The following is a 12,222-nucleotide window of genomic DNA, read 5'->3' as shown; positions in this document are numbered from 1 at the left end:
GACTTGATCCCACGTACCTTTTCCCACTGCCGATTCGGCTGTGTATGCTTTCTCTGTAATAAATCTTAGTCATGTACAACTATGTACCGAGCTCTATAAGTCCTCCAGTGAATCATCAAACCTGGGGGTGGTTCGGGGCACCTCCAACACTGAAGTTTTGAAGTCACACCAGTGCTATTTTAACTTTCTTGAAATATTGTTTTCTCAAATTTGAGTATAATAGAGCCACCACATTTTATCATTTCTAACCAGTTTAATGAAAAACTAAAACCTGCTTGATCTTAAAACATACTATACAATGAAAAGTTTAAGCAACTAATAATTTTTTATAATAAATAAAAAGTGAAAGATTGCTTACTTGATGGCGATGATGGACACAATTACCAATAAAGATGGCAGAATAAATAATATTAACGCAAACAGCTTAAGCATTAGAATATAATGGCTATGAGAGCCTTTTAAAAGCTGTGTGATGGACAAATTATTTTACTTCTCTAAGCCTCAGTTACTAAACTTTAAATGGGGATAATACTTTGCTCATAGAGTTCCACGAGGCTTAAATAAGATAATTATATACAAAGTGCTTAGCATACTCTAAGGCACAGAATATGAAGTTAACATATGAAAAGGACAATTAATATATTCAAATAATAAAATATTTCTTTTCAATATTTTTACACACTAAAAGTAAATGATTTTTGAAAGTGATACATAAGTACAGGCCAGTTTAATTTTAGGGTTAATTACTCATATGCATCTGAAAAACTAATTAATAATCATATAGTCACAGTTCTGAGAAGAAAATTTATGACTAAGCAATACTAGAAGTTACAGATGAAACAAAAATACAATATGGAAATATCAACGAAACCCAAGTCATCATTTAATGTTTAATAACCTGAAAGAATTAAAATTTAATTTAGGAGAGCTGACAGACTTAGAAGAAAGTGCCCAGGATGATAAGGAATCAATGCCAAGCCTAATGAAATATGGTTGAGAGAACTGGTAATACCGGCCCAGGATATGAAAAAAACTCAGGGGAAGCATAAGAGCGATCCTCAAACGGGATAGTGAATTCAATCAACATGGCTATATTCTGTTGGCCTACTGTTGAGCTGAATCTACAGTGAGATAGATTTGGTTCAATAAAAGAAAGTACTTCCTAATATGAAAAACTGTCCAAAGCTTAAAATGTGTTTCCTAACAACACCTTCCATGAGATCTGTCTCCAGAAGGCACTTAAGCAGAAGCTGAAGATGCAGTAGAACAAACTGAACCATTGAGAGGGTGGAGGGCTGTGTTACACTTCTGCGTGACATTCAATGCCTTTTAAGATACAGCTACAATCTCCCTGTCTAATCGTATCTCCTACCACATTGCTATACAAACTGCATTCCGGCCATGCCTCCTCTCTCCCCACAGCTCTCCATTTTCCCCAGGCTCTACATAAAAGGCACCTCTCCCCACGCTCCCTCTGCACAAGTCCAAACCCTCTGCATAAGTAACAGTAGTAACAATAATACCCATGGTGCACTGTGTACCATGCTAGCAATTCACGTATTTTATTTAATCACACAATCTTCTAAAGCAATAGACACTCCTTCCTTTGGTTCATGGCACATACTAACTGCATGGCACACAGTCACACTTCGATTTGTAATAGCTACCTTTTTTTAAAAAAAATAATACTTTTTTTTGTTTGTTTTTTAATCCTTACCTGAGGATATGTTTTCACTGATTTGAGAGAGAGAGAAAAGGAGAGGGAGAGAGAGGGAGAGGGAAGCACCAACGTGTGAAACACTGATCTGCTGCCCCCTGCACGCACCCCGACTGGGGATCAAGCCCACAACCTGAGCATGCACCCTGACTGGGAACTGAACCTGCGACCTTTTGGTGTACCGGACGCTGCTCCACCAACTGTGCCACACCAGCCATGACAAAAGCAAAATATTTTAAATAAATGACTAATTTATTAATATAGTATGGCATGATAACTTAGATTGGTATCTGATTTCTAAAATAATGACACATATTTTTTTCTAATGACTCATATTTTTTTCTAAATTTAAATTGTTCAAGGTATACCTAAATTCTAAACAAAATTAAAATGCTTTCTAAAAGATTCTAATGAGGAAACCAGAGAAAATTCATGATACCCTTGACTCATGCCACAGAAACTAAGAATCAAATATGGTCATTTTCACTAAGTTTGCCAAATAAACAAACACTGAAATGAAGTTTTAAATTAATATTGCATCCATCTCAAGAACACTGAAGTTTTTGTTTCGTGTTTCAAAAACTGAAAATGGAGAAAAATATACTAATAAAGCAAAGATTTCTTTTCAAAACTGAGCTAATGAGGAAAAACAGAAAAAGGAAGAAAAGTTTACTTTCAGTGTCAGCAACCTGATTTATCTTGAGTTTACATTCCTTTTCCACATTTGTTTAACTATTATAACAAATAAATTTCAGCTTCAGATTGAGAATAGTTGGAAATTTTAAGTCTATATTCAAAGAAAAACTCTGTTTGAAGAATACTCTTGAGATGGCTTTTATTCTAATTACACATTTAAATTTTTAAAAAAGCCAATTGTAGAGCACAGGTTTAACCACCAATGTTTAAATTAAACAGTTTTTAGCTAAAGTGTTATAAAAATTGATACACTAATACACAGATTCTGAAGTGGTAGGAAAGGAATATTTCTGAAAGGGTCATAATTATAAGCAATGTTTTATTTTATAGAATTCACCATCAGAACTCTATAAAAGAACCCGGACATACAGAGGACTCATGAGTCTCCTTCCTTCCAGAATTCTGTTTACAAATTTTTTTTTGGATTTTTCTAAGCAAAATTCTTTAACTTAGATTTTTGTATCAAAATTCAAAATGCTATAATGGGAAGAAACAAGTATGGTATTTTATGATGCTTTATTATAATTTTAAAGATTACTGTTATACAAAAGCAAACATCAGAGACAAAACATCTCTGACATTGTTTCAGCTGCTTTCTCGGTCCCTTCTTGCTGTGGAAGCAAGGTCTCCTCAGCGTATCCCGGGCCCCTGTTTTCCAGAACACCAACTGGCTGACCTGGTACAGAACCACTTTCCTTTCCCAAATATCAAAATACATTGTTTATGCCAATTGTGTTAGTAAAAAGTAGTGATAATGACTACTAACACTAGCTCAGGCAGCCCATAACTGCACACACATCTTTTTATTAAAAAAACCAAGACGTTTATTTAAGCAACAAGATGCTTGACTTGAAGGGAAAGTAGCTAGGGTTTATTTCTCTTAGTGTAATTCATCATTGCTTAAAGATAGGTTGCCCTATATGTAATAGCTACGTCAAAAAAAGTTATAAAACTGTTCTTAGTTTTATAAAAGTAAATGAAAAGCATTCAAACTCTCCAATTGAAAAAGGGATGCAAGAAGTTTTATGTTGCTTTTTTTTTGTTAAACAGTGAGAGTAAAATAATCTCCTAGAACACAAAGATAACTGAATTCCACAAGTGGAGAAAGGGAATATTTTCATAGAACCAGTATTTTTCCCCATTCCATCTCCATTTGTTGACAATCAAAACATACCACTGGCCATTTAATTTTTTTAAAAAATGCACTAGGTGCTTTTCTGGAAAGTGTATTCCAAGTGTGGTCAGTAACCCGTCCCTGTACCAACTTAGCCCTGACAATGAAAGACGTCTGTCCCTTTAATATTCACAATTCCACAAATACAAAATGATTTCAGATATTTTTCTTAGAGCAAAATGGACAATGACCTCTCTCTCTCCTTGTTTAAACACCTCCCTTAACGTTACCCAGAGCTATAATTAAGTATACTGAAACTTCCATAACAGTGCGTAGGATACAAACACACAATCAGTAGAGAGCTTATGTCCTATCAGGCTTTTATTAATTGTGGACATAACTGTACACTTGCCATTAATTTCATGTTCTGTCGGAAATCATTTTATACAGTTATTTCATTCAGATTATACCTTTAGTAATGAACACTTGGAAAATATTTATTTTTTTATAGTACACATAATAATTTTTGCCATAACTGTTACGTTTAGGGGGAAAATTAATTTTTATGTGCCAGTATTCCCCAGATACAGCCCAAGTAAAACCTTCATATTTAGAACTATAAGACAGTAGCCGAACAAAACAATTATTTTATTATTCTTTATCAACTTTTCAAAAGGTGTAAAGAGACGTCTTACTATACATTTAACTATTCTACTATAGCTACATCCATGCAATAAGAGGCAGGGTTCGACTGTAATTTAAATACTGGCACAATGACTCATAGCTTCATACCAAACACCAAGTGTGCTAACAAAAGAAGCCAAATAGGGTTAAAAGGCAAGTTAATAATCACACAAAATAACACACTTGTGCATGAGCAATGCATTGAAAGTACAGTTAATTTAAAGCCAGACACAAATCAGCTCTAGGGATTTCACATCTGGCCTGTTAATATGGTGGTTAAGTGTTACAGAAAGCAGTGTCTTTTACAGCAAACCACCGCTGTGACATCTGCTCCCACAGTACCTTGTTTTCTTAACCTGGATAGAGCCGGCCGAGTTCCTCAAGGGGTGGAGATATGAGAAAGCTAAAGGCTTGGAAACGGGGCTGATGCAAAGTGCATCCAGGAGGGGCTGATACTTTCCAGGACTGGAAAGCCTGCTGAGCATTTAGAAAGAGTTTTAAGTTGAAAAATCACACTGCCAATAGCAGAATGTAGTGAGAGAGAGAGAGAGAGAGAGATAGAAGACAGACAGACAGACAGACAGAACTAAGCAGTAGAAAGAGGCTGAAAAGAAGGGCTAAGAGTCTATTACATTATTTTACTCATTAATACAGAATTGACTGAATTTTCACCAAAAATTATCACTGCAATCTTTTAGAAAGCATTTGATGCTATAACAGACCACTAGAAAGTATGTATAAACAAAACCCACAAAAATAAAAAGGTTTTATTCTTTTATTGGGAGGAAGGGGTGTTACAAACAATAATGAGGCTTTAAGATCACCCCCAAATGTAATCAGTTTGTGGGAGAAGATAAAACCAATAGAAACTCAAAATACCTACTTATACCTGATTCTGTTCCAGACATAAAAACTACAAATTATAGCCTGGCCGGCGTGGCTCAGCGGTTGAACATCGATCGACCTGGGATCCAGGAGATCATAGTTCGATTCCTGGTCAGGGCCCAAGCCCAGGCTGCGGGCTCCTTCCCCGGCAGGGGGCGTGCAGGAGGCAGCCGATCAATGACTCTCTCTCATCATTGATGTTTCTATCTTTCCCTCTCCCTTCCTTCCTCTCTAAAAAAACAAACAAACCACAAAAAAACCCTACAAATTATAAAATCCCAAAAGTCAACAGGCACGCAACATGTAACAATCCACACAACTGAGCAGTGTCATAGACAGATGGCAGAAAAAGGTAAAAGTATGACATAAAGCAAAATCAGGAACAAACATTGTGGAATTCATCTACAAGCTAGAAAAACGTCCACAATATGACGAAGATCTTATAACAGAGCTGTGACTGTTTCAAGTAGGTATGTTTTCTTTGAGGTGACGTGTGAGGCAATGAAAAGTGTTGGCATCACATTGGACACACGCGGCACACACAGTTCAACCTGGTTTTTGCAGCAAGAACGGAAGACACACAAGCAGCCGCGCTGCTCAGAGCTGCAGCACTGTATCTAGCAGAAGAGAAGGCAGAAAAGTTTCGAAAACCTTCCAAAGAACTTGTCACCACATTTCTTGTGGAGCTGCTTAAATTGACAGGCAGGGAAAGAAAAACAGAGGAGAGGAACAAAAAGGCAAGTGAGAAGAGGGAGCATAATAAAGACAGGAGAGCAAACGTCCTATATTACTATTTAGACGTGCAGGTGTGACATGTCAGAAGGGTAATAGGAGTTCAGGTCATTTAGTCACTGCTGCTATGATTTTTTTCAGAAATTAAAATTTGATATACTATAAATCCTCCATAAAACTTGATTTTGAGGTACAAATACTTTTGAATATATTTAAGTTCACTGTCCCTAATCCTATTTCAAATTAAATCAATATCACATAACAACACCCATTTGAAGATTGAGTTGTCAACCACTAAGTAGAAAATAAACCTACACATGAAGTTTTAATTTCTATAAGTAGAGAAAGAAAAAAGGTTATATCGATTTTTCCAAACTGACTCTACATAAAGGGTTTCATCTTAGAGACAGATGATGATATACTTCCAGAGCCTGACAATTTTAATGAGACTTGTGTTTTCAGGAGAAGCAGGTACAACCTGCTGTCTCTTCAGAAGGAGCAATATAACTGTTTAAAATATTGAAAGTCAAGCTATTTGGGAAGGACGAGCACCTTTGAAAAAGAAAAAGTAGTTACAGTGAATATGACTACAACAGCACCTCCTGGTGCTGTTGTTCTATAATTCTATTTGCAGTTTGCTCTGCAAAGATTAAAAATGCTGGTATAAAATTTTACCTTCAGAACTCTTATTACTTAAAATGATAATTATTTTCCTTTGGTCTTTCAGGAAAGGTCAAACACCTGGGTAGGAATTAACATTCCATTTTTAGGACTGTAATGATTTCCAAATTCGATTATCAAATTGGAATTGAGAATTTCTATTTTATAAAGTAAAAAGAAAGTCTAAAATGCATAACCTGTAGTCTCTCTTCTTCATTTATAACTACAACTTATTAATGAACATCCTCACTATACGACGATCACTTTTTGTGATCAAAATTTGTGACAGTAGCCACTTCCAACACTAAGTAATTACATACTCAGCCCAGGTTAATGAGCTCAGATGTCGAAAACTGTGAGGATGTAAGTCTCGTCTCCCTATCAAAAGCCTTTGATAATCCATTATTCGTTGTTCTGTTCTCTATAACTTTATAAACCATTAGAAGCCAAATTAAAGAAATGGTGGCAAATCATTTAAAAAAAAGTCACAAAGATATGTTTAACTTTAAGTATAAACTTTTTTGCAAGTCTAAACTTTAATTGAACTCTATGGCCATGTTTTAACAATTGTTGCAAATGGCTAGGAAAGAACGACTGGGGGCTGGAAAGAAAAAAGAAAGATGTTATCAATGGCAGAGCAGGGTAACATGAGTGTCATGCAAAGTGGAAGGACAAAGTTACCCAGTGATTCAACTTTGAGTTTATCAATTACTCTACATCTTTGAGGCAATGGCTACTATTTGGGGGAAGTAATTGTAAATAATAACCAGAAACTTAAGTCTATAAAAAAAAAAAAAAATCAGCTAAAAGACAAATCAGCTAAATTATCCTTCCCCTTTAAGAAGAAAAGGCATTTCTTTCGTCATACTGCATCACAATAATAATACAAAAGGACTTACTATCAGCAGAGCCCAGCGAAGTGAGAATTATTAACCTGAATACCTTTAGACTATGTCTAGGTACCTGGAACATATGATCTCTGTGGCTCCTTTTTTAAGAGGTGAATGCTTTAATTAGTAAAGTAGACTTATGACAAACTCAAGAAAGTTGACTTACCAAATCACAGTGAATAAATAAAAAGCACAGCTTTCCTGACTCTACATTAGAACTTAAATCTAAACAAAAAGTGAAAAATAAAAATGCGGTGCAAAGCGGTGTCCCAGGCTGAGCGCCAAGCTTTCCTGTCTACGTATTAATGATGTCAGTTCTGCAATCTATGATCACTTTTTCTTTTTAGTCAAACAATTTTAGTATTTAATTTCACCACCAGCATTAAAATTTAGTCATACCAGGAAGGGAAAACTCTACCTAGAACACGCAGTTACTTTAGAAAGTGTGGCTACTTGGCTACCATTATGTAAATGTAAAACCTGAGGGGTTGCAGGTGGGTGAGGTCCGCTCTTAGGTAGCTCTTCCAGAGAACTGTCAAACCTAAGTTTTCAGAAGTAAAATAAACAAGGCAAAGGAAATATTAATGAAAAGTGCAGACATCTGTCATCTATACTACCTTTTAAATGTACATTGCTTTTATTTTGGAATACTGGTAAATTTTAATTTCTTATCTGTATAAGGTTAAAACCAAAACTAACACCCTCACCGCCACCAGTACAGGCTGTTTTCCCCCACATTTTTTTTTTAACATAGCTTCTTCCATGTGCTAAAAGATAATGATTACAGGGGAAGAAAGGTGGATGGGAATTCCCACACACTATGTATTTTGCATGCTTCAGGGAAACTTAGGTGCCAAGAAATTAAGTTGTCCAGTATCATACAGCTAGTAAGGGTCAGATGGAATTTGAGCCAGACTTGTCTGTACCATTTCTACTACAAAATGCTTCCCAGCACCTTGTGGGGCAGCTGCCTGAATAGCACACTACACAAAAGCAGCTAAGGGTTCCCTTTCAAGTCAGAATGTTGTGTTTGCAGATCAGAAATTGTATTTGTTTGTCTTGATGTAAATAAAGTATTTTATCCAGTCATACAACAAATGTTTGCCTGCAACTATGTTGCTTTGTCTCAATATTTTTTACTTTGTTCTTCTTTTGAATGCCAGAATTAAATTTTAGGAGAATTATTACCAGGTATGGAAAAGATGCAAATTCAGTGTGAGGTTTGAAAGAAGAAAGCACCAAGTATAACACTTTGGGAAGAAAAAAATGAACAGAAAAAATACAAAATAACTCATTATTAAAAAATAAAAAGACTGTGGATGAAAAAATAGAATGGGTCAGTCATATTATACTCATCATCAAGTGGAAACTATAACACTAAGACAAAGAAATAAAAAAGGAGAGGTTATTTTCCCATTTTTCACTTAGCGCTGATCATACCTTTACCAGAGTGTTGAAAAAAAAAATGTAGACAACTCAAGAAAAATGTTGTGGTAGAACTGAAATATCATTTAAGAGGTAGAGGAGAAGAAGTTAAAAGGGTAAGAAACAGAAGGGGTCACAACACCTGGCTCTCAGGCCAAATTCCGCCACCATCTGGCTTTGTATGTCCTGGGAACTAGAAGTAATTTTCTTGTTTTTATATGGTTTAAAAAAAAAAAAAATAGAAGATTTAATGACAAATGAAAATTATATAAAATTCAAATGTCAGCATCCATAAATAAAGTGTTATGGAACAGAGCCAAGTTTCATTTATTTACATATGTCTATGGCTACTTTCACACTGTATGCAGGGTTGAGGAGTTGCTCCCCAACCCTAATGTATTTACTGTCTGGATCTTCAAAGAAAAAGTTTGCTGACCCCTGTCCTAGAGAATAACATCTCCACACAGCTACCAGAATACACTTTCAACAGTACAAATCTGACCCTGTCTGTTGCTTAGACCTTCTAGCACAGCTCTAGGGACAACTGTGGTCGTGGGCTACCCGTTACATTCCCCAGCCACGTCTTAGAGAGCTCTTCCTCTCCCTCTGGCCTGCTCCATCCACCTGATCTCCATTTCTTCTTAAAGCAGGCCAAGCTTCTTCCCACATCAAGGCCTCTGTATAGTCTACTACTTCTGGCTTTCTACACCCACCTCTCTACCACACCTTCACCAGGCCAATTCCCAAGTGTCCTTCTGGCCTCCGTTTAAATGTCACCTCCTCAGGGAGGCCTCCCCATTTCCCCATATCACCTTAGGTTACCCATGTCATATTGCTTTCATAGCACCCTGTACAATGCTTTGCACAGAACCTATGATTGTAATTATAGAACCTGTGCAGTTATCTGTTTCAATCTGGACTCTCTCACTAGATTAGAAGCTCCCTGAGGTCAAGGACCATTCTGTTTACTGGTATAAAGGAAGTGTAAAAAAATGCTTACCACAAAGTAACCAATAAATAAGCATTTGTTGAATCAATGCATGAATGAAATTTATTGTTTTTAAATACAGAACTCGCTCACAATATACATATGTTTATTTTACTGTTTTTTAGGTGGGTTCATTTTGCTCATTTAATTATTTAATTTTTTAACTGAATTTATTGGGGTGACAGTGGTTCACAAAACCATACAGATTTCAAGTGTACAACTCAACAAAACATCATCTACATACTGCATTGTGCATCCATCGTCCAAATCAAAGCCTCTTTCTGTCCCCATTTCCCCCCCGCCCACCTCCGTCTACCCTCCTCCCCCCTTCCCCTCCTGTATCACCATACCGTTGCCTGTGTCTATGTGTTACATACATATACTTTTTTAAAAATTATTAATCCCTTCACCTTATTTGTACCTCCTGGAGACTGTATCACAATTCAGGTTAAACAAGTATTGCTGCCTAAGAAGGGACACATCATCAACCTCAAGGAAATGAAGAGTACTCCAAAAATACCTTTAAAATAGCCTTTATAATATAAAGAATTATCAATCATCTAGAAAAAAGAAAATATAAAGAATTATCAATGTCTACATTGTTATTATACAATGAGAACAGGTAAGAAAAGGGAGTGGGAGTTGAAGTTGAGTCTGTTAACACCTCCATGAACTATGTTGCCTGGAAAAACGAGTGCTACTTGAGAAGAAAGCTCACAGAACTCATGAAACACCTTCAAAAGCCAGATTTCCAATTTCCAAACAAATGCACTTGGGAGGTTTCCCATGTGTGACACACTTACCACCTATTCCTTTGCTTAGCCAATCTCTAAAAATACTAGGCTTAAGAAAATCTTAAACTACCTCATTTAATATGGAACAGACATCAATATCAACTCTCATTCTGTCATTCCCTAATATTTATTCTTTTTAGGGTTGGAGGAAGCTCTGATTAATAGCACCTCTGCAACAGCCAGACGTTTTGCTTTGTCTGTTACTTAAGTGAGTTTTCATTTCTCACCAGAGAGGTATGAAGGCTTGCTCCTTCCCAGATATGTCTGGAGATTTGGGCTTGCAGCCTTCTGGCCTGCTTTTCTCAGCAAAAATGAACAAAAGGACTATTTTTTGCATGATCTTTCTCTGCCTTTCTTTGCATTGTGCCTTTCTATGCTTTTCAGGGGAGAACCAGGTAAGCAATCTACCCAGGTTAAAGCAGCATAAAGTTGCCCATCTCACTAAGTTACCTGACCACCCAGCAAGAGGAACCCTTTCTGTTCCAAGTCCTGAGCAGTGTCAAATAGCAACACCCTACGCTGGGTACTCCATCTCCTCCCTTTTCTCAGGGTCCTCAACTGGTCTGTATTTCCTTTGAATTTTCCATTTCTCCTCCACTGCATGCTTTGCATCTCTATTGAAAAATGCTATAGTTTCTCTTAACAACAACAGCAAAACTACCCAGCCAAACTCTGTTAAATAAATAAGTTTACTCATGTAGTCTCCATTTCCTCACCTGCCTGTCACTCTTCAACCACTTCAAGAGGGCCTCATTCCCCAACCTCTAAAAACCATATTCTTGCCAAGGTCACTACTGGCTTCTTTGTGGATAAATTCAGAGGACAATTTGCATTCCTCATTTGCTTTTTATTGTGGTAAAACACACACACTCCCCAAAAATTTACCATCCTAACCATTTTTAAGTGTGCAGTGCAGTAGTGTTAGGTATATTCACCTTGTTGTGAAACAGATCTCCAGAACTTTTTCATCCTGCAAATCTGAAACTCTGTATCCATTAAAGAACTCCCTATTTCCCCTCCCCCAAGCCCCTGGTAACCACCATTCCTTCTGTTTCTACAAAGTGGACCACTTTGGATACTTCACATTAGGTGGCACCATACAATGCTGTCTTTCCTCATTTACTCAGTGTCTGTATCTGACCCAATGGACCATTCATCTTCTCCTGTCCTCGGTGCCGCAGCTCTACACTCTGGCCTGTTTTCAGTACCATTTCACAGACTAGGCCTGGTTGGAGGATGTTTACGCTCTCCATCAGTAATAAAATTTCAAAATGTTAATTTGGCTCATCCATATTTTGATGGAATGGTATGTAAACTAAATAAGCATAACTTCTTCACAAGGCTAACTTTTAAAATATCTGTAAAAGAATGCAGAAATTTTCTTTTGCAGCATGAAAACATCAAGTCTCCAACTAAAAATTTCAATGCCTCCTCAATCTCCATATAAATATTATAAAATAATCAAACAGTATGACTTACTACATCCTCATGTGGCAAGTTTTCAATATGAAGGGAAATTCAGAAACCTTACAATATGTATTTCATAGCAGGAAAACAATAAAATTTTCTTTGGTATTTTCACCCTTCCACAAAGCAAACATTCAAACAGTAATACTGCTAAGCAGAGAGTGGTATAC

At 36.6% G+C, this 12,222-nt stretch overlaps 1 protein-coding gene across 7 annotated transcripts in view; it reads right to left on the bottom strand.

Moving 5' to 3' along the window:
• PDLIM5 (PDZ and LIM domain 5) overlaps positions 1–12,222 on the bottom strand; it is a 178,321-nt gene that overhangs the window by 41,988 nt on the left and 124,111 nt on the right. Inside the window, exons 10-12 of one of the 7 annotated variants that reach the window (XM_081128519.1) lie at positions 7,797–7,919; positions 5,648–5,785; positions 4,554–4,685 (exon numbers count right to left, since the gene is read on the bottom strand). The exons of the other annotated variants lie outside the window; for them this stretch is intronic. Coding sequence (XP_080984645.1) covers positions 4,554–4,685; positions 5,648–5,785; positions 7,797–7,919 — 393 coding nt within the window. The remainder of the gene's footprint in view (positions 1–4,553; positions 4,686–5,647; positions 5,786–7,796; positions 7,920–12,222) is intronic. 7 annotated transcript variants of the gene reach the window in all.

This window comes from Miniopterus schreibersii, assembly GCF_964146895.1.
Source record: "Miniopterus schreibersii genome assembly, chromosome: 1".
In the NCBI taxonomy this organism is placed as follows: Eukaryota; Metazoa; Chordata; class Mammalia; order Chiroptera; family Miniopteridae; genus Miniopterus; species Miniopterus schreibersii.
Note: the sequence above shows the minus strand (reverse complement) of the source record. Positions and strands in the feature narration are given on the sequence as shown.